Source organism: Schistocerca serialis, chromosome 9 (genome assembly GCF_023864345.2).
Source record: "Schistocerca serialis cubense isolate TAMUIC-IGC-003099 chromosome 9, iqSchSeri2.2, whole genome shotgun sequence".
In the NCBI taxonomy this organism is placed as follows: Eukaryota; Metazoa; Arthropoda; class Insecta; order Orthoptera; family Acrididae; genus Schistocerca; species Schistocerca serialis.
Window position 1 is genome coordinate 50004221 of NC_064646.1, and position 21105 is coordinate 50025325.

The window sequence follows — 21105 nt, forward strand, 5'->3', positions numbered from 1 at the left end:
ATGTGTTCAGCATTTCCTTCTCATCCCGTCTGGTAAGTCTCCCCTGACCTGGGGTTTTGTGCTATTTTTCTGAACTCACTCCACCTCCTAAACTTCCCCAGTCCTTTTTCTTCATCCATCACCCTTCTGCCAGAAGAAGGAGCCACTGGCTCGTAATGCTTGCAGGTTTTAACACCTTTATATGTGCGTTCTCCTGCTGTTGCTTGGTGACTAAGATTTTTCATTTCTTGGTGACTAATATTTTTCATTTATCGAATTACTTGATATATAAAATGTCTGTTAAGTAACTCAGATTGATAAAGATAGAAAAACAAGCAAATTGGCAAGGGAACGGACTGAAGTGGAATACATAATTGTAATGGAATGGTGGTGAGCAGGATGTCTAGCCAGGCAGATGGTCATTGTTAGATGGTTCAAGGGCATTGACTAGCCACTTGCTGTTTGTTATACTCAGTCCATTCACATTAATGTGACCACTGCCTATGTTCATCGTCGCTGAGCAGTAACCATTCACAGATGGCAGATGTCAGCACTAGTAGTGGAAGATATATAAAATGTGTCTGGGGGATGTGGAAAACAGTGCAGTTGTTATCCTAATGCAGAAATGGAGTGATTTACCTGATGACCAAAAGTGCACAATCTTTGGCTTTTGGGCCAAGAGTGGAAACATTTCTGAAACGCTTAAGTTTGTAAACTGTTCACATGCCACAGTAGTCGAGGTGTACTGTGCGTGGCAAAGTGGGACTATCCGAGCTGGGCACCAAGGCAGCTGTGGTACACTGTGGTCCATAGAGGTCAGTGACGGCTGCAGAAATGTGTATGCACGAATAGACATGCAATTGTTAAGCAAGTGACTGCCCAGATGAATCGAGAGGCTGCCAACAGTGTCTCCTCATCGACTGCTTTTGGCGAATGTTGCTGTGTACAGGCCTCCACAGCAAGCGCACGGATCGTGCACCTATGCTGACTGCTGTTCATCAGCGATGAAGGCCGGAATTTGCATCTCAGTAATGCAACTGGATGTCCACTGAGTGGCAACATTTAGACTTTTCAGATGAATCATGTTTTAAGCTCTATTGGACATACGGCCATTGGCATATATGATGTGAAACATCTGAAATCAAATACCCCGCAAAACTCATCAAAAGGTTCCAGGTTACAGGAGGAAGCATTACGGTCTGGAGAATGTTTTCATGGCATTCCCTGTGTGATCTCATCATTCCGGGAGGCACAGGGGATCAACACAAGTATGCATCTATCTTTGGGGACCATTTCCACCCGTACGTGCAGTTTGTTTTTCCTTGCCTCAACGGAATCTACCAGTGGGACAATGCAACATGTCACAACAGCTCACAGTATATGATTGTGGTTCAAACCCTCTGGATTTAAACTCAATTGTGAATTTGTAGGACCATCTCAATCGAGCTGTTCGCACCAGGGATCCTCGACGAAGAAACCTAGTGCAGCTGGCAACAGCACTGGGATTGGCATGCCTCCACATCCCTGTCAGTACCGTCCAGAACCTCATTGACTCTCTTCCTGCATGTCTCGCAGCAGTCCGCACTGTGAAAGGTAGTTATTCGAACTTTTACCAAGAGGTCACATTAATGGGACTGGACAATGTATTCGAGCCGATGGTCATGCGTGATACAGCCACCCACTGAGGAGACTCTAAAAATGACAAACCCAGCACTGCTCAGGTATTCATATTGCCAGTTTTTATATTAGAAGCAGAAACAAAAAGAGAACTGTGTTTGTTGTCAAGTATCAAGTATTGAAAAAAAGTCATTTCCTTGTATTCATGAAAACGTGTTTGAAATTATGAAACAGTAACACAATGAAATATGCATTATGTACAAACGTATAAGTACAGTATCTGAATTAAGAAACGTGATTCCAGACAGTTTCTGTACCCAGACAGTTTCTGTATGCTGGGTGCAGCTGCTTCATGTGTGTATAATGTGATTTTGGAAAGGCCTCTATAACAATGCCTTTTCATAGCTCTATAGATGGCTGTTGTTTTCACCTGCAGCCATTTGCACTTCTCAGTTGAATTTTTTCAAAAACACTACCAGGTGCAGGGATTTCTTAAGTTTATTGAACTATATGAGTGTCATAGTGGTAAAGAATAAATGTATTAAAACTTCTTGCATGATATGGTATTTTTTTCATGTAGCTCAGTGTTTGTGAAGTCACATCTCTTGAACTGTGTGTTGTAGAATGATTCAGTTACATAATGTGGATATTGTCAGTGAAATTTATTGTGAATAGAGATAGTAGCAAAGAAGTAGTAATTTAAATGTCACGGATGATGTGACAGTTTTTCATGCATCTCAGTTTTTATAACATCATATCTCCTGGTCTATGTTTCATCCAGTGATATAATTTTGGAGGTACATTCAGTGGCATATGTGAATACTGTTTGCAAAATGTGTTATGAATAGAGTTAGTAGAAAAGAAGTAATAAATTTAAATGTCATGCATGACATGGGAGCATTTCACCCATCTCAGTGTTTATGACATCATATCTCCAGAACTGTGTGGTATCATGATATACTTTTATAGCTGCATTTAGCAGCTTATGTGGATCAGCCTATGAAGTTTACTGTGAATACAGTTGTAGCAAAGAAGTAATACATTTAAACATCACACATGATGTGGCAGTTTTTCATGCATCTAATTCTTTATGACTTCATATCTCCTTAACTATAATAGGTATGTAATTCGTACCACGACGGTGATTGTTGCCTGATAGTGAGGGTACGTGTAGCAAAATGGGATTGAACTCTGTCCCATGGTTTAATGAGGGGATGTGGAGAAAACACACACACACACACACATACATTTTTTTATGTATGGATGGATAACCAAATTACACATTTTTAAGTACTTCATCACATTATATTGAGCAAAGTTTTAGTGAACTTCATTGCAAGTGGAGAAAAAATTAATGCTGAGGACAGAAAGTGCAGTGTCTGTAAAAAAAAAAAAAAAAATAGTTTTGTTAGTGTGAGTGTATTAATTACTTCAAGTTTTTTAAACTTATTGTAGGACATTGCACTCTCCTGGTGATAGTACTAAATCAGTATTGCATTGTACTTTATTTTTATTGTGATAACATCCTGATTAGAGAAATGTAGTATGCACTGTTTTTTCGTATAAGCTGCTTAGTGAATCTGTTGTTTTTTTCCAACAAAATTCCTTATGGTTTTATTTTACAGATGATGACATTGCTCAGAAAATGAAAAATTTGTCGTTAGACACTATAAATATACCAGTTCGCCCTAACATTCTTGAAGGAGGTTCAAAGGGCAGGAAAACAGTGGTCGACACAAATCATTTTAGACTAGACCTCAGTAAATTGAAGAACAAGACTGTCATGCATTATGATGTGGCAATCAGTCCTGACCGCCCTAAACGTCTATTCAGGTAAGAACATTTAATATTTCTTCTGAAACAATATTAATGTGGTATTAATTTAACACATCTGGATATTAGACATATCGGAATTCATTTTCATTTACTACTACTGCTTTTGACAACAACAGAATTCATTTCCATTTGCTACAACCGCTTTTGGGAATGTTTCAATATATGGATCCCTGACATTGTTTGGTCTGTGTGGCCTCTACTTCCTTTCTGACCTTCCCAAGTGAATCTCTCTTTCTCTCTAAGGAAGAGTTAAAAGTTCCAAAAGCTGGACTAGCTTTTGGTTCCTTTATGTGTAATAAAGGAAAGGCACCACTCACCAATAGCTGACCGGTGTGTGGCACATAGAAACATGCAACAGAAAACATTTTTCACACTAGCTTTTGAGTTCTTACCCTTACTTTACTCTCACTTTGCACTTTAGCCAAAGTTTATGGACACACACACACACACACACACACACACACACAGAAAACCAAACACAAACACTTGGGGGTTGAGTATTCAATATTGGGAGCAGTTGCCTTGGTAGATTTCGGGGGGGGGGGGGGGGGGGGGTTAGGGAAGGATGCATGAGGTAAGGAGAGGTATTGGGACAGTATAAGGCAGGTCTGTCAAAAGGTAACTCAGCTGCTGCACAGCAAGACGAAAGAAAGTAGTGCAGAGGGTATGTCATATAAGTGATAGAGAGAGAGAGTGGAGAAGAATAGGAAAGAAGAAAAAGTGGAGATGAAGGGGGGAGACGAGGGAAGAGAGACAGGGAGAGAGGGTTGAAAGGGGGGGGGGGGAAAGAGAGAGAGAGAGAGAGAGAACATGCCCACATAGTGTAGGGAACAGGGAAGGGGAGGAAGAATGGCAGGAGATGGAAGTACACAGTATGGATGAGGGAAGAGTGGTGTGGGCAGAAGAGAGAAGGGAGCAGCTAAGGTGAGGCAGTGGGTGGTGAGTTAGTGGAGGTAAGCACAAGATATGCTGGACAGACAATTCCCATCTGCGTAGTTCAGAGAAAGTTGTTCTGGAAGTATTGTATTGTACTGTATATTTATTGGTCCTGTGAATCATACACTGTACAGGGGCACATAATGATATAGGACAAGTCAAATAATTTGCAGCAATATAACTCTAACATATGGGAATAGCATTCCACAAATACACAAATAAATTTTACACGCACACATTTCATACTTTCGGCCTTGATTATACAGACACACATATATGTAATAGACCACATATAATACACAGATAAATCTACATGTACACATTTGTTATTTTGGCCTTAATTGTATAAACTATTTAAATTTTTCACATATTTAAATTGTAGATAAAAATTCATCAACACTATAGTAGCAATTCTGTAGCAAGTAGTCACTCAACTGCAGTTTTGAATTTATGCATGCCAGTTATTGCCTTAATGTTTTTTATGGAGTTTGTTATACAGTTTTTTTTCCTGCTTTTTTAGGATCCTTTTTGTTTTAGTGTTGTATGTGAAAACTGCATATGTAAATCTTGATTATTCCTTGTGTTGTATGAATGGATATTTTGTTTTTTTTTTGGAGCAATCTTGCTATTTTCATCTACGATTTCCCTTATAAACATTATTGTTTCTAGGATATATAGGCATGGTAATGTAAGAATATGAAGCTTTTTAAATGAGGGTTTGCGTGAAGATCGAAGTGCTGAGCCTTCCATGGCTCTAATAATTCTTTTTTGTTCACAGCTTTTGCTTGGTGGTGAATTTCCCCCAGCAAATTAAACCATATCTTAGTAGTGATTCCGCTTGGGCATAGTACACATTTTTTATGGCTTGCATTGATGTGCATCCAGCAAGAATTTTTATACTATAAAAATGGTATTTAATTTACTACATAGGTGTTGTGTGTGTTTCTGCCATCTTAGGTCATCTAGGATCCAAACTCCCAAAAATTTGGTGTTATTTACAATTTCAAGTCTTTTGCCTAACAGTTCTATGGTTGCAGTTAAAGGATGTTTATTCTGCACTGTGTGTAGATGCATAGTGTTTGTTTTATGTGTGTTTATTATTAAGTTGTTCATTGGGAATCATTCTGATACATGTGAAGTGCTCTTTTTTTTCATGTTGGAGCTCTTCTGGGGTCTTTCCTTTGATAAGTGTATTTGTATCATCGGCACATTTAATGTACTTACAGTGAGGGCTGGATGGTTCCAGGTCATTTACAAACAGCAAGAACAAGATTGGTCTCAGTACGGAACCCTGCGGCACACCGTATTTAACACACTGTTTTTCTGATTGATAGGAAGTTAAATTTTTTCCTTTTTTGTACAGGACTTCAACTATTTGGTGTCTGTTTTGTAGATATGACTTTACCCACTCTTAGGCTGGGCCTCTGACACCAACATTTTCTAGCTTTCTAAGCAATAGACCATGGTTAATGATGTCAAATGCTTTTGAAAGATCTAGGAATATTGCTGCTATGTGTTCTTTTTTATCTAATGCATTTAGAGCTTCATTTAAGAAATCGATAATAGCTGTCTCAGTGGATTTACATTTTCGGAAACCATGCTGTATAGCCGAGAAAAGTTTATTTTTTTCAATGAAATCTATAAGTCTTTTATAAAAGATTTTTTTTTCAATTATTTTAGAAAAAAAACAGATAGTAGACAGACTGGCCTATAATTTGTTATATCTGTTTTTTCACCCTGTTTGTATAATGGCTTCACTTTAGCTATTTTTAACATTTCTGGGAAGATTCCCTGAGAAAGTGAACTATTGCATATGTCTACCATGGGCCTAACTACTAAGGGTGCACATTTTTTAATGATATGGTCTGGTATGTTGTCAGTGCCAGAGGAAAATTTTGATTTTAGCTCCCCTATTGTTTTTAGCATTTCCTGTTCATCTGTTGGGTATAGGAAGAGAGACTTGTTACTAGGAATAGTTTTAATCTGATTTGCAGTGACAGCATATTGAAAGTTTTGCCCCTCAACTGCCTCAGAGAAATATGAGTTAAAATTATTTGCTATCTGCTGGGGATCAGATATTACAGAAGTGTTTTCGTTCAGTTTGATATTATGGTATTCTCTCCGTTTTACTCCTGTTTCATGCCTTAAAATGTCCAATATGGCTTTCATTTTATTTTGTACATTTGCTATGAGGGAACTATTTGCCATTCTTTTTGCTTCTTTTATGCCTTTAGTTAAAATCTTTTTGTAATTCCTAAAATAGGAATCAAATTCTGGGGATGTGGTGTGCTGTCTAGATATATCATGAAGTAATCTCTTTTTCTTCACAGATATTTGTATCCCTGTTGTGACCCATTTTATTTTGAGATCCTTTTTTGTGACTGTCTTTTTATGGAGTGGAAAGCAAAGGTCATAATAATAGCTAAAACTATTTAGGAATTTGTTGAACTTATCATTTGTACTTTTACATTCATAGATGTCTCCCCAAGTTTCTTTACACAGATAGTTAAGAAAATGGTGTATATTCTGGTCATTATACTTCCTAGATGTGGTAGTTAGACATTCAGTTGAACTAAATGGTTTTCCTAATCTTATACTAATTTCCTGGACTGTGTGGTCCCCAAAGCCTGTATTGTGGGTTTGTGTTGTATATTTCAAGGCCACATTTGTAAATATTTGATCAAGGATTGTGACTGAGGTTTTTGTGATGTGTGGTGGCATTTCTATAGTAGCCTTTAAATTGAAAGTTGCTAAGAGGTTCAGTAAAGCAGTTTTTGATTGGACTCACTTGCAAAGTCAGTGTTGAAATCCCCACATATAATTAGTTTTCTATTTTTTGTGTAGTCTTGTGTAAGATATTTTCAAGGTTCTTTAACGTGTTGTTAATATTGTCAGTTGGTGCCCTGTATAGACAAATTATAGCAATTTTTTTGTCCATGATTTCAATTTCATTTACCTCAATATCTTTCTCTATGGATAATTTTCCTACATACGGCATACATTTAAAATTTATGCTATTTTTAACATAAATGCAACTACCACCATGTTTATACAATTTCCGACAAAAATAACTACCCAATACAAAATTTGGAATGCATAGCATATCAAGTTTCTCTTTGTCAAGCCGATGATCAGCAAAACATAATACAGAGGTGTTTTTCATGTCATTTTCTAACAACATTTGAAATTCGTTTACTTTGTTGGATAGTGATTGTACATTTTGGTGAAATACCATCAGGTTTGGAGTTAAACACGAGTTCTGAAACTTACTATCCTTAGTACTTGTATGTATATTGGAATTTCTGCCTGGAAGATATTTTTTATTTTCAATTTTCACTTTTGAATTTTCACCCCCTCCACACGGTGAAAATTCAAGGGAGTATCCCAGTGACTTGCATAGTGAAGTAGCTGTTAAAGTCATTTGTGTTGTAGTGCGCAGCATGTTTGCCAACAGTTTGCGGTTTGCCACAGTTTGGTTGTGCCCATTCGTGCGAGTAGACAGTTGGTTACTTGTCATGCCCATGTAGAATGTTGCCCAGTAATACTCATATACAAAATGGCTGCTTTCTCATGTGGCCCTGACATGTAGAGTAGTAAATACTTTGTAGCAGTTTGCCTACATCGTTTCTTTGTTTGTTGTCCTCAATGTCGACATACTGGCTGAAAACATATGGGCTGGACATGCAGTACTGTCTACTGTAACTAATATAGCTGACAGATGCACTGTTGTGTTTCATAGTCTTTTACTTTCACTTTTCACAACCCCCCAATAATACAATAATACACAGTTATATATGGCCAGTGCAATATTGTTCTGACTTCCCATAAGCCTTATTAATAGTTTGCAGGCGAACATCCACATATTGCTATAATAGTTTACTGTCTACAAGCAGTAAACACATAACCACATAATTCACAGTTCTTTCAGAATAATCAGATACATATGGAACAGACACTGTCATTGCTTTAACACACAGCCTATTAGTGTAACACTTATTTTACTGTTAAGTCGATGCATTGTTGTCATTCTAACCAACACCGGTTCCTTGACTGAAACTCAGCCATGGAATGACTGTCTCGTGACCAAAAACCAGGCCCTTATATATCCTCGCAATAATAGGTACTGAAACTACACATCGTTCGAAGTTAAATTTACAGAAAACTTACTTCATTCAATTAACTGAATGCATTGAAAAATTGATTCTTTTTAAAAGTTACTTCCACTACCAGAGTTAGACTGAATTATTTGTTTAGATCATGAAATTAACAAATATAGTTACACAAACAATACTCTTGACAAAACTATTAATTACTTTGGAATTAGTTAAGGGCTGGTTTTGCTAACATGTTTCTGGCTAAAGCCAAATAGATACTTTAAGAATACTAGCATTTCATCTTCCAAATGTTTACAATTATTGCAGAATTCATATTTGTTTATATGCCAATAATAGAATTGAAGTTATGAAACAATTATTGATTTCGCCCTATTATGAAAGATACTAACTAGTAACAATCAAAATGAAGTAGAACATCAATTACATACATAAAACTAAGCCCAAAATTAGATCTGGTGTTATGTTCTTTAAGACTAATGGCCAACTTTTTTCATTTATGAACATGCAGATTACACTCACATATGTTAATGCTAATTAGTTAAAAAACGAAAAAATGAATTTAAGGAGGCAGATGGCAAAGCAAGAGGGGAAGTAAAAATATCCTATGATTCTTGAGTTTCTCCCGGCGTATTTGATAATCAAAATATCCACGGGTGTACTGCCGGTCTACAGTGTCCAACGGGCACAATATTTCGGCGATCATACATGTTGCCATCATCAGGTGAACTGACGGACTGAGCTCCTGTGAACGTGACGGCACGGAGATCCGTACACTATGGCTGCTCAGGGGGAACTGGGTTCAGTCGCGGCAGCGGTCGATTTAAATACCCTCTCTGATGCAGAGAGTCTACCCCAGGAATTGGAACATCGGAGAACTGTATTTCGAAGAAATGGGTACTCAGAGTGGCAGATTCAATGTGCTCTCCGCCCACCCACTACAGCACAACCTGTGGAGATGGATGAAATCACGAGGGAGGAGGTAGGCACTGCATTTATCCCATATACAGGCGCACTCTCGGGGGAAAATTGCTCGCATTTTGAAGAAACACCGGGTCGGAACTGTGTTTTGTCCTCCGAATAAAACACATGCGCTGGTGGGGAGCGCCAAAGATGACCTCGGTTTGAGGAAGGCCGGCGTGTACCAGATTCCGTGTCAGTGTGGCAAGTCGTATATTGGTCAGACGATGCGTACCGTCGAGGATCGATGCCGTGAACACCAGGGGCACACTCGACTGATGTATCCGAGAAAGTCGGTGGTCGCTGAACATTGTTTGTCGGAAAATCACACTATGGAGTATGAACGCACGAGGATTCTGGTACAGACGTCGAGATACTGGGACAGCATTGTTAGAGAGGCCATCGAAATTCGCACCAATGACTACCTCATACACCGTGACTGTGGCTATAATCTTAGCAAGGCTTGGGAACCAGCGATTGGGTTAATCAAGAGTAAATCGAGCAAACGTATAGTTGTGACGACCACGGCGGACAGAGCCATCACACCGATGTCATCTCAGACACCGTCGCAATCTGTTCCACCTTGCGACCGTGGCGCGGGGCGCAGACAGCAGAGTGAGCGCGCTGCGGGCGGAGGGTATTTAAATCGGCCGCCGCCGCGACCGAACCCAGTTCCCCCTGAGCAGCCATAGTGTACGGATCTCCGTGCCGGCATGTTCACAGGAGCTCAGTCCGTCAGTTCACCTGATGATGGCGACATGTATGATCGCCGAAATATTGTGCCCGTTGGACACTGTAGACCAGCAGTACACCCGTGGATATTTTGATTAAAAATATCCTAGGTTGCTTCGTCACAACTTGTGACTGGACTGTGGTGGGCAGTGGTGGGTGGCTGTGTGGGAGAGGTCTTGCACCTGGGTTGATCACAAGGGAACAACTTATGGAGTGTAGGATTGGGAGCAAGATTGGAATAGTGATGGTGGACAAGGATATTCTGTAGGTTGGGTGGTTAGCAGAACACTACTTTGGGTAATGTGACCAGGATTTGGTTAGGATATCCCTCATCTGAGAGTACAATGAGAGGTAATTAAAGTCCTGGTGAAGGGCGTGCTTGAGCTTTTCAAGGTCAGGGTGATATTGAGTGATCAGAGGAGTTTTGGTCAGTGGCTGGTTAACAGGCTAACTGGTTGTCAGAGGAGCAGATGGCATGAGAGTCTGTTTTGGATGAGCTGGGTAGGATATTGGCTGTCAATAAAGGCTTGTGATGTTATAGGTATATTTTGACAACTCCAGCTTTCCACTGTAGATGCAGCGTTTTCATGTGACGAGGCTGTAAGGCAGAGACTTCTAGACATGGGAAGGATGGCAAGTGTCAAAGTGGAGGTACTGTTGGTGGTTGGTACACTTGATATGAATAGACATATTTATGGAGCCATCTGATGGGTGAAGATTGGCATCCAGGAAGGTGGCTAGTTGAGTTGAGAAGGACAAGGGTAAGTGGATTTAGAAGTAGGTATTGAGGTTATGGGGAAAGAGCCAAGGTTTTCTCCACCCTGAATCCATATCATGAAAATGTCATCAGTGAATCCGAACCACATAAGGGATTTTAGGCGTTGACTTAATAGGAAGGATTCCTCCAGGTGACCTGTAAATAAGTTGGAACAGGATTGTGCCATGGTAGAAGAATGGATTGTTTATGTACTTTGCCTTTGAAAGTGCAATAATTGAGTGTCAGGAAATTCAGTGTTCCAGATCCATAGGCCCACAGGCTCGGGGATATTTGTGTATAAGTATGTCGCTTCCACAGTGGCTGAGGATGTTAATGGTAATGGGACAGGAACTGTGGAAAGGTGGTGAAGGGAATGATCAGTGTCTTACGTGTAGAACAGGAGGTTATGGAAAATAGTTTGGAGATGTTGGTCAGCAAAGGCAGAGGTTTATTCTGTGGTAACAATGAACCCAGCTATCATGGGATGACCAGTAGAGAGTGTGGCGCTGGCTTTTCTGGAGTCTGCAGAATAGGTAGTAGGTAGGAGTGTGGTGGTTGCTGATGTGAGGAGGGAGCTGCATTGAGATGTCAGGATTTTTTGCGGACCTGAGGCCACGAGGAGCTGCTGGAGAGCCTTTTGGACTTCTGGGGTGGGGTCATGATTGTAAGGTTTGTATGCAAAGTTGTTGGAAATTTGACGGAGACCATCAGCTACTTAGTTACAATGATTCATGACCACTTTGGTGGAGTCTTTGTCTTCTAGAAGGTTCATAAAGAGTGATGTTGGACTCACTGGGGAGGTATTTAGAGAGAGAAAAAAAAGGTGAGACCAAATTAGAAATAAATAATTCGTGAAAGATAACCAGGAGATGACTGAGTGGAAGGGGGACAGTATCACCACTGGAGGGATATTGGAACTGTGCTATACAAGGTTCTGTGTGTGATTTTGGTCAGTTATTTTCAGTGGGGTGCATGATGAAGAACTGTTTTTACTGAAGTGAGAGAGTAAAGGAAAGAAGGTCTTTTACAAGCCTGCCATGTATTGTGCATGTACAGTAAATTAGTTGTGCAAATTCATAAATTTCATTACAGCTCGGGAAAATCATTTTATGTTGTTTTGAAATTATTAACCTATGTTCATACTGCTTTGTACATTTATGTGTCTAATCAATAACTGTTGCAACAAAAGGCATTTCTCATACATGGATGGCATCATATCTTAACAATAGAAAATAGAAGTTTACAGTAAGAAATTATATTTCAGGAGTAAGAATAAATGCATATTAGGGGAACATTAAATCTGGAGTCACGCAGGTTCAGTGCTTGGTCCACTCCTATTCGTGACCTGCATTGATGAGATTCCTGAGAGAATGAAGGCTCTTCAAAAATTGTAAGGGCTGCTGCTGACACAAATAAATTGGTAAAAGGCCCAAACATTTCCATACCTGGCATAACCAGGAGAATGATGGAACAGGCTTGAGATTGGCTTCCAGCAGAAAATTTATCCCTCAGTCTTACAGAGATTCATATTATACAATTTCTGAAACATAAAAATTACTTAAAAGTGCCTTAATAGAAATGAATAGGCATACACTAAACGTAACCCCATACGTAAAGTTCATGGGCATCCAGATTGATAACAAACTGTCTCAAGTCTCTCATTGTGTTGATTTGCAGATAGGTCTGCTAGCATACCGTACAATCTCCTGTGGCAACACAGCTAAGCTCGAAGAAGTATTTATAGTATGGAAATATACCACAATAATGTTACACGAAGTTGTAACTGAACATCTTGCAGAAGCACCTTCAGGGACCATGGCATTCGTACATATAGGTGCCACATATTTACTTAGTAAAGATATATGTCATTAATAAGAAGAGTGAATTTAGGATTAACTGGGAAATTAACAACCACAGTATTAGAAGTAGGAATAATATTCATTTAGACTATGTAGATTGAGCTTAATATTCTACTGTGAAAGTCTAAAAGAGGTTGATGGGTCACCAGTCTAAAGTGATTTTTCGACCTTAATGAAATTTAAAAATATCTCTTTTTGAAACCAATAGCTGATTTCATAGAATCAATACTAGAAATAAGAATAATGTTCACAAACATTTGAAGTCACTTGCTTTGGTCCAAGAAGGTGTCCATTATTCAAGAATACACATTTTCAATAATTTGCCAGAATAATGCCAGTATTAGTACAATCTGACTTCTGTACAGATTGAGTGCACTAATGTGATGATTGCAAATAAGTGTTGTAGAGTGATTTTGTGGAAGGTACATTAGCACATTTGTTTCTCATTGTGTGTCACAAATTATAGCAAACAACATATAGGACCCTGTTTCTGTTCATGTAGGCGAAGATTTTTTTTACCTAAAATGTGTCACTTCAATTTAAAATTAAAATTGTAGAAAGGTTGTTGATAACTGGTCAGAATTCCAGCCACTGCTAGGCTGCAACATAGTTGGAGGTTCTAAATCACTAACACATCTGTAAGTGATTTAAGTTTTAACAAAACAGATTTATTGTCCAGTCAACACACATTATTGTTCTCTGATGATACACACAAGTTATTGTGCAGCATAGAATGATACGATTCAAGGCCCAGTGGTGGTTAATAATCCACTATAAATTTAATAAATATAAAGTAGCTTAAAAACACCAATCTGTGTTCACACCTACAAATTACAAATAAATATTGTCATTCAGAGCTAGCTAACTGACATGACAATTAATGACCCTGTATATTGATTATATATGAAATTCAAATAACATTTCCACTAATTACTGTGGCACACTAAAAAAGGAACTATCAGAGTCCAAACTGAGTCAGAATAATTCTGTCCTGTGACTGTGCCAGAAACTAAGCCCAAATATTGACCGAAAGACCTCAAAAGCCAGACTCTCTTACACACATCCAAACATCAACAGAGCAGCTGCCAAATACCAACCAAAGAGACAGACAGACCATGAGAAACTTGGCTAAGTATCATAGTTTGTCCATAAATTAGAGCTTAATTATTCACAATTTGGGCTTTCAGTGGCGAAAATTGTTTATGCTTGAGGCATCTTTATTTATTTGGTTTGCTCTTACAAATGCCGTCTCATTGTCATCTGATTTTGCCTTCTATTTTCATTGCTATCATCAGAATTTATATATCCTTGATGAAATTCAAACTATGGGCAAAAACTTGGTAAATTTAACATTAAACAATACAAATGGTTAATAAAAATAATAATCTTACAGTGCAAATAGTGTGTGGAGTTACCAGTATCTGCTGCCGGCACATACTGCCATGCTATCATTGTATCTCTCTTCGTGTGTAAATTATCCTGAATTGAATTAATTTCCAATTAAATGGATTCTCTCATCAGAGTTATGGGTCATATGATTACCTAGGTTGATGCCTCTCATTAAAAACAATAATTTGAATGCTCAGTCTCTTTGGTGTTGAATTACATTTTAAATTAGAAATTGCATACTTCATAAATAACTCCTATTTGTCTCTGTAACTTCTTTTATATAAAACTCTCGGATGACATCTTTATATCATTAGATGTGTAACTCAACCCTCTTTCGCATAATACCTGATGCGTCCCTTTACCTACTATAGTTTGCATTGCTTATGTGCAGATGATTACAAAGCAATTGAAACTTTCCAATGGCCTGTGGGGAAGTTACCCACTTACTGCATCCTAAAATTCATCTAATGAGTAGAAGGAGTTGCGATTAAGAAATTCTTTTAATTTCCTTTTAAATGCTACATGGCTATCTGTCAGACTTTTGATGTGATTAGGTAAGTGGTCTGTACTCCACTCAGCAGAAGTGAGGCACTGAATTGTGAGCAGTATACCCCCTCACCCCCACCCGCTCCCCCTCACACCCGTAAACCAACGAGAGGCGCAGAGTCATCTCATGAGAGCCGTGCAGGTGTGATACAAATGAAGCACTATGCCGAAACAACTTGTTGTGTGACGTTATCTCTAATTAACTTATATCTCATGCAGTGAATGAGTTAAATTTAGTAACACCAACAAAAAATGAGCCTCCCTAGGAAGGGCACAAATATTCAGCAAGAATAAAGCATGTGCAAATAGGGAGTAAAATTCTGCACTTGGTTATGGACAGCATGTGTGGTGCATTAAAAGCTAACAATTAAATTTGCAAATGTAGCAGTTTAAAATTTGTTGACCTACCTACAAGTTTTAGTAATAAAACATAAAAAACAAACAAATCCAAATGTTTGTCTGTTCATGTGTCATGAGTAACATTCTGTAAGCAAATACATTTCATCAGATGGACAATGTATTGTATTGTCATTTCAGTGTCTGCACTCTGAATGAGCAGATAGAACATAACATAATAATGAATTTAAAAAGAAATTCTTGGCACAATGTGTCTTTTTCGGTCTTTTAGTTTATCATTAGTGGTATTCTACACTAGTTCAAAATTTGCAAAACAATCACAACACTACACACATATTTGAGACACATAGCATAATGAACAACTTGCTGTGGAAGTCCTTTGGGTGAATCTTCTTTTAATGGTAACATACGTAGTGGAAGCAGCACTGCAGTGTTGTTGTGATGCCTTGCCAGCCAGACAATATCCTCATAAAGAAGTAATTGAATCCAGTCAACTGCCTGAAAAACAATTTTTTGTACTTCCTCAAAGATAAAGCTATTCAAATTCCCCTTGGTAGACCAAACCAATACAATAGAAAAATAGTAGCGAGAGGAAACAAACACCAGAGCAGCCATGGTGCAAAAAAAAACAGACACACTGGTGACTGTGATCTGAATCTTCACTACAAAAGAGCAACGATCACAACACTGTGCACTTGAGAAAATTTCATCTTACCAAGAATAATGCGTTTCAATGCAAATAAACAGACTCCAACAGTAATAGCTCTACATACACTAGTATTTCCCTAAATCATATGTATTAAAACATCGTAAAATACACAATTTAAACAGAAGCCCACCTCCATACGCCAACATTAATTTGAAGTTTTAATAACTTTTTTATATGCAAATGAACACACAAAAAAATATTAAACACACTAAATTTGCTTCTGACCTTTTAACTGTGTGAACACATGCTACCGTATTCTCTCCTGCAAGTGGCCCTTTGAATCTAAATTGCTTTCTGTTCACTACAAGATTTATTTACTTGAACCTTTGCTTGAAACAAATATTGCAACCCATATCTGGGTAGAAAATCCATACTCATCAAAATATTCGTACGTAAATTTGGTGCAACGATTAAACTTGAAGAAAAATTGTTCCATCGATCTTAACTTCAAATATTACTTCATTATTTATTTGCCTATACTATATCCTCCAGTGGTTGTTTTCATTTTAATGCTGGATACAGAGTAAGCTACCATCTCCTTATCTTAAAGTTATTAAAAATGGCTCTGGGATGCAACACACCTCACTCTCAGAGTCTATGAGACAGTCAGCTGCAACATTATTAACTGCTACATTTATGAGTGGTTGAACTTTATCTACACAGTCCCTTTGCAACTCTGTTTCTGCCAACAGAGCTCTCTGTTTCTTTGAAGCTATCAGTACACAAAGTATTTACACAAGGCTCATATGTAGGTTCTATATGAACTTTGATATTGAATATCTCAGCAAAGGCGGTGCGAAATGTAGGCTGACTCACTCAAACCACATAACTTCCTTGCATCACTAAACTTTTCTGTTGCCCACATTTGTGGAGCCAACAAACTAATCATTTAGCTTGTGAAACAAGGTCATTAGGCTCAAATTCACACTCTTCCTTACTGATCCGATCCAAATTTACACTTCTGACAGCAATTAGTCACTCATCATTAACAGTGACAAACGTTTGAAAGCTGTCATGACAGTCTGCAATATCAAAATAATTCCTCTGTCAATCAGGCCACGGCATGCCACTCATTGCATCTGTAATAGAATCTGCTGGCATCTGTTGCTTGTCAGTAGAAAATATGTCCGAACACACTACACTCATTGCACTCCCAACTTAAGATTCAGCTGCGACAGGTTCTATTTCCTGCATGCAAGCTGCATAAAATAATTCTGGAATGACCTCAGCACATCCCACATGAACATTTGAATTGCAATCACCATCTGCTGCTGAATATGATAAAAATTACCTGATCACCAGTGGTAGTGCTGCCAAATCTTGCTGAAACTGCTTCCTATCAACATTCTGCACATCATTCCAATTTTTGTTGTTCCTGAAATTCCTCTGGCTATTAGCACCACTATTTTAGTTGTGCTTAGCACCACTACTTCAGTAGTGCATGGCTCTGTCTAACCCTCTATAAAATCAAGGACCCCCCCCCCCCCCCCCCAGAACTCTCTGTGAGGGTGTGCACAAGATCCATTGCAAGTAATCTGGCAGCTGCCTCTTTAGAGTTGAAATTTCCGTTGTTATGCCCAGTGTCTCACCTAAGTGCATGAACTTTTGCAGCTCTGCTTTGCAAAATTTGGACAAGTTGCCAAGGTTGTTGGTATGGCTGGTTGACAAAAGCGTTGAGCTGGTGCACCTGCTTCCCCACACCCCAACATTTGTTAAGCAGCAGTGCCTCAAATGTGGCGTAATCACAAAATGCACCAACAATCTGATCCACTCACTTTTACACACTTCCATCTAACTGCTAACTTACAAATTTAACTTTCACTTCATCAGCTGTAACCTCAATGAAACAATCCGTATGTGAGGTGATCAAATTGATCACATGGTAATTACTCCACCCGTCAAAAATTTATATCCTGTGGATCACCACAAACTGTGAAACCACTGCTCCTCCATGACTCATAGCCACATTGCTTAATGAACCCTAACAGATGTGATTTCTTTCACCCTAACTTCTGCTTCATTCTCTAGGCCCTGTTTCATCATGTCTACATTTTCAGACACTGCTGTCAGTATAACTTTTGGCTTCTCTTGGCTGCCCCACACATCCCCTGTGCATAGCATCCATCATCTCCTCCAAATCCTTCTGCACTGCACTATTCTGATCCTCCAAATTTTTGTGTACAGCATCTACTTTATTGCTGATCCCCTTCTATAGCCCTTGAGAGGTCTCATCATCACTTTTAATGTGATTCTTAAATTCTTTATTTTGATTTCATTATCACATCTAACCCTCCCAACTTCCCCTTAATAAATTGCTTTTGCACTTTAAAATTCCCTACTGTTATCCAAATTATTTAACTGGATAGTTAAAAAATCTATTCACCAAATGGTGGCAAAACACACTCGTAAAAGACTTTTGTAATTGGCAAGCTTTTTGGAGCCAGTGGCTCCTTCTTCAGGCAAAAGGGTTGAAGGGGAAGGAAGAAGGGTGAAGGAAAAGGACTGATAAGTCTAGGAAAACGGGTAGATTTTGGAAAAGTCACCCAGAACTGCAAGTCGTTCCTTCTCATCTTATACGGTAAGTCTCCCCTGACCCGCGGTTCTGGGTGACTTTCTCAAAATCTACCCCTTTTCCTAGACCACTCCAGTCCTCCTCCTTCACCCTTCTTCCAGTCCATTCAACACTTCTGCCTGAAGAAGGAGTCACTGACTCCAGAAGCTTGCTAATTACAACAGTGTTCTGCTGCTGCTTGGTGAGTGGATCTTTTATCTATCCAATTAAATAATTTTGTCATAATTCTCCCTCTGACTGCTACAGTTCCTTATTTCACTTCTTAACTGTTCAGGGTCATCCTCATGTGGTAACTTTGTAATTTTCTCAGCCATGGCTAACAGACTGTGACAACGAGGCAAACACAATTGCTGTTTCCACTTAACTTTGCTTTTGGCTCCCGCCATGCTGCTACTTGTGTCAGTGGCTGATGGTGCGGTGTGACCAACGTTGTGGTGAGCCAGAAAGCCCAGTGACCCTCATGGCTCGGAGCGTGTTTCCCACGTGTTGTTGAAGACTGTGGCATGTAACTGCTATGGCACTGGTAAAGATCTCAATGTGTTATTGAAGAACTCGGTGTAGCTGCTACCTTTTGCTGGTGAAGATCTTGGTGTGGCTCTGCTGCTGCAGCAACTGAAATGCATTTGCATATATGTGAATGAAGGAAAAATTAAGATGCTCGTGGCACTACTCTTAACATTTCGTCGCTATCTATTCAACCTAAACTTCAGGTCAAGTGGCTTAGTAAGCTACTACCTGGACAATCTCCCAGTTGTGACACAAATTATGGCAAAAAATGCTTGGGTTTATGTTTCTGCTCACCTGGCGCAGATTTTAAATCCCTAAAGCAACTACAAGTGATCTAAATTTTCTCAAATCAAATTTATTGTCCAGTCAACACCCATTGTTATTCTCTGTTCATCAACTCAAGTTACTGCGGAGCAAAAAATGATGAAACTCGAGCCCCCAGTGGTGGATAACAGTGCGCCATAAATTTAATGAATGTAAACTAGCTGGAAAAACACCAGTTTGTGTTCGCATCTACAAATTACAAGTAAATGTCCTCACTTGCAGCTAGGTAACTGACACAACAGTTAATGTTCCTGTATGTTGATTAGCTATGAAATTCAAATAGCATTTCCACTAACTGCTGTGGCACACTAAAAAAATTATCAGAGTCCAAACTGAGCCAGGATAATTTTAAGTATTGTGACTGTGTCAGAAACTAACTCCAAATACTGACCATCAGACCTCAAAAGTCAGACAGATCAAACAAGACATACTGAGCACCGAATTCTGACTGAACAGACAAACAGATAACCAGGAATCTGGCCTCAGACATTTTAAAGCTTCGATCACCCTCTGCAAAAACTATCCCCCTCTCTAATTCCTAACACGTCCCACTCATGAACTCCCCCTGCAGGTCCGGTTTAGAATAGGCCTGAGGTATTCCTGCCTGTAGTAAGAGGCGACTAAAAGGATTTTCATATGTTTCAACCTTTATGTGATGGTCCCCTGTCGGGTTTAAAGGATTTTCATATGTTTCAACCTTTATGTGATGGTCCCCTGTCGGGTTTGACCTCAATCTAAGTTTTCCCGAAGAGTGAGCCAATTGGGTAACGGAGCCTTATATGGTGCATCGTGTTCATCGTGCATTGAGATCTGAAGCCTACTTTCTCGTCATCGCACTTCAGTCCCACTCGTTCTCCATCTCTTGGGCGAGGACACCTTCCTGGGTGCGTTTTCCTCCTTGCGCTATGCAGTGTCACTTTCTGCGTTGACGGTGACCGTGGACTTCTTAGCACCTCATATCCAGCATGGTAGCCAATTTGTTGTGGTGGGGCCGCCATGTACCCTGTTGCTTGTAGCCCCCTGAAAACACAGGGATCACTCTGCTGATGACTGAGACGTTAACTCCACATGTATGGCATGGAATAGATGCCCATCTCTGTGGGGCATCGGGACTCACAGCAATGGCCATCCTGCCAAGTCGCCCTTGCTGAGGCTGGGTGGCACCTGTGGGGAGGGCCCCCAGTCTGGGTGGGTGGCATCAGGGTGGATGACATGCGATGAAGCGTAGTACATCATCTCTTGCTGCTGGTCCGCTGCCAGCAGTCTCTAAACAGGCAAAGTCTAACTTCAATGCTAAGAAATATGACCCCAAATCATTCCCCTCCCTGGCCACACCATGAGTGGAACCCTAGGCTAAGGATGGCAGTGAAACTTATTTGCCGTGGTACCTTGTATGAACAAGAGTTGATGGGGAATCTTTCATGTCCATGAAGCCTCAGTTTTTTGTGCAACATTTGGAGGACAAATTTGGGGAGGTGGAGGGCTTGTCCAAAATGCGCTTGTGTCAGTCTTGATAAAAACAGCATCCTCTGCCCAGTCACATGCATTACTCGCTTGTGACAATTTGGGGGATGTTTCTGTTACCATCATGCCCCATAAGAGCTTAAATATGGTCCAGGATATTATATTCCATAGCCACCTTCTTTTGCAGTCTTGACGACGAGCTGCACGCCAGTTTAGATCGGCGAGGTGTTCGTTTCGTCCAGCACATCCATCAGGGTCCGAGGGATAATCAGGTTGCCACCAGTGCCTTCATCTTGGCCTTCGAGGGTACAAATTGCCCGACAAGATCAAGGTGATGGTCTACTGTTGTGATGTCAAGCCATATATCCCTTCCCTGATGCGGTGCTTTAAGTGCTGGAAGTTCAGCCAAATGTCTTCCTGCTGTACTTCCAGCATTACATGTCGAGATT

General features: G+C 39.6%; 1 protein-coding gene across 1 annotated transcript in view; it reads left to right on the top strand.

Moving 5' to 3' along the window:
• Positions 1 to 21105, top strand: part of LOC126418826 (protein argonaute-2-like) — a 341336-nt gene that overhangs the window by 64467 nt on the left and 255764 nt on the right. The window contains exon 5 of the mRNA XM_050085806.1: positions 3222 to 3429. Coding sequence (XP_049941763.1) covers positions 3222 to 3429 — 208 coding nt within the window. The remainder of the gene's footprint in view (positions 1 to 3221; positions 3430 to 21105) is intronic.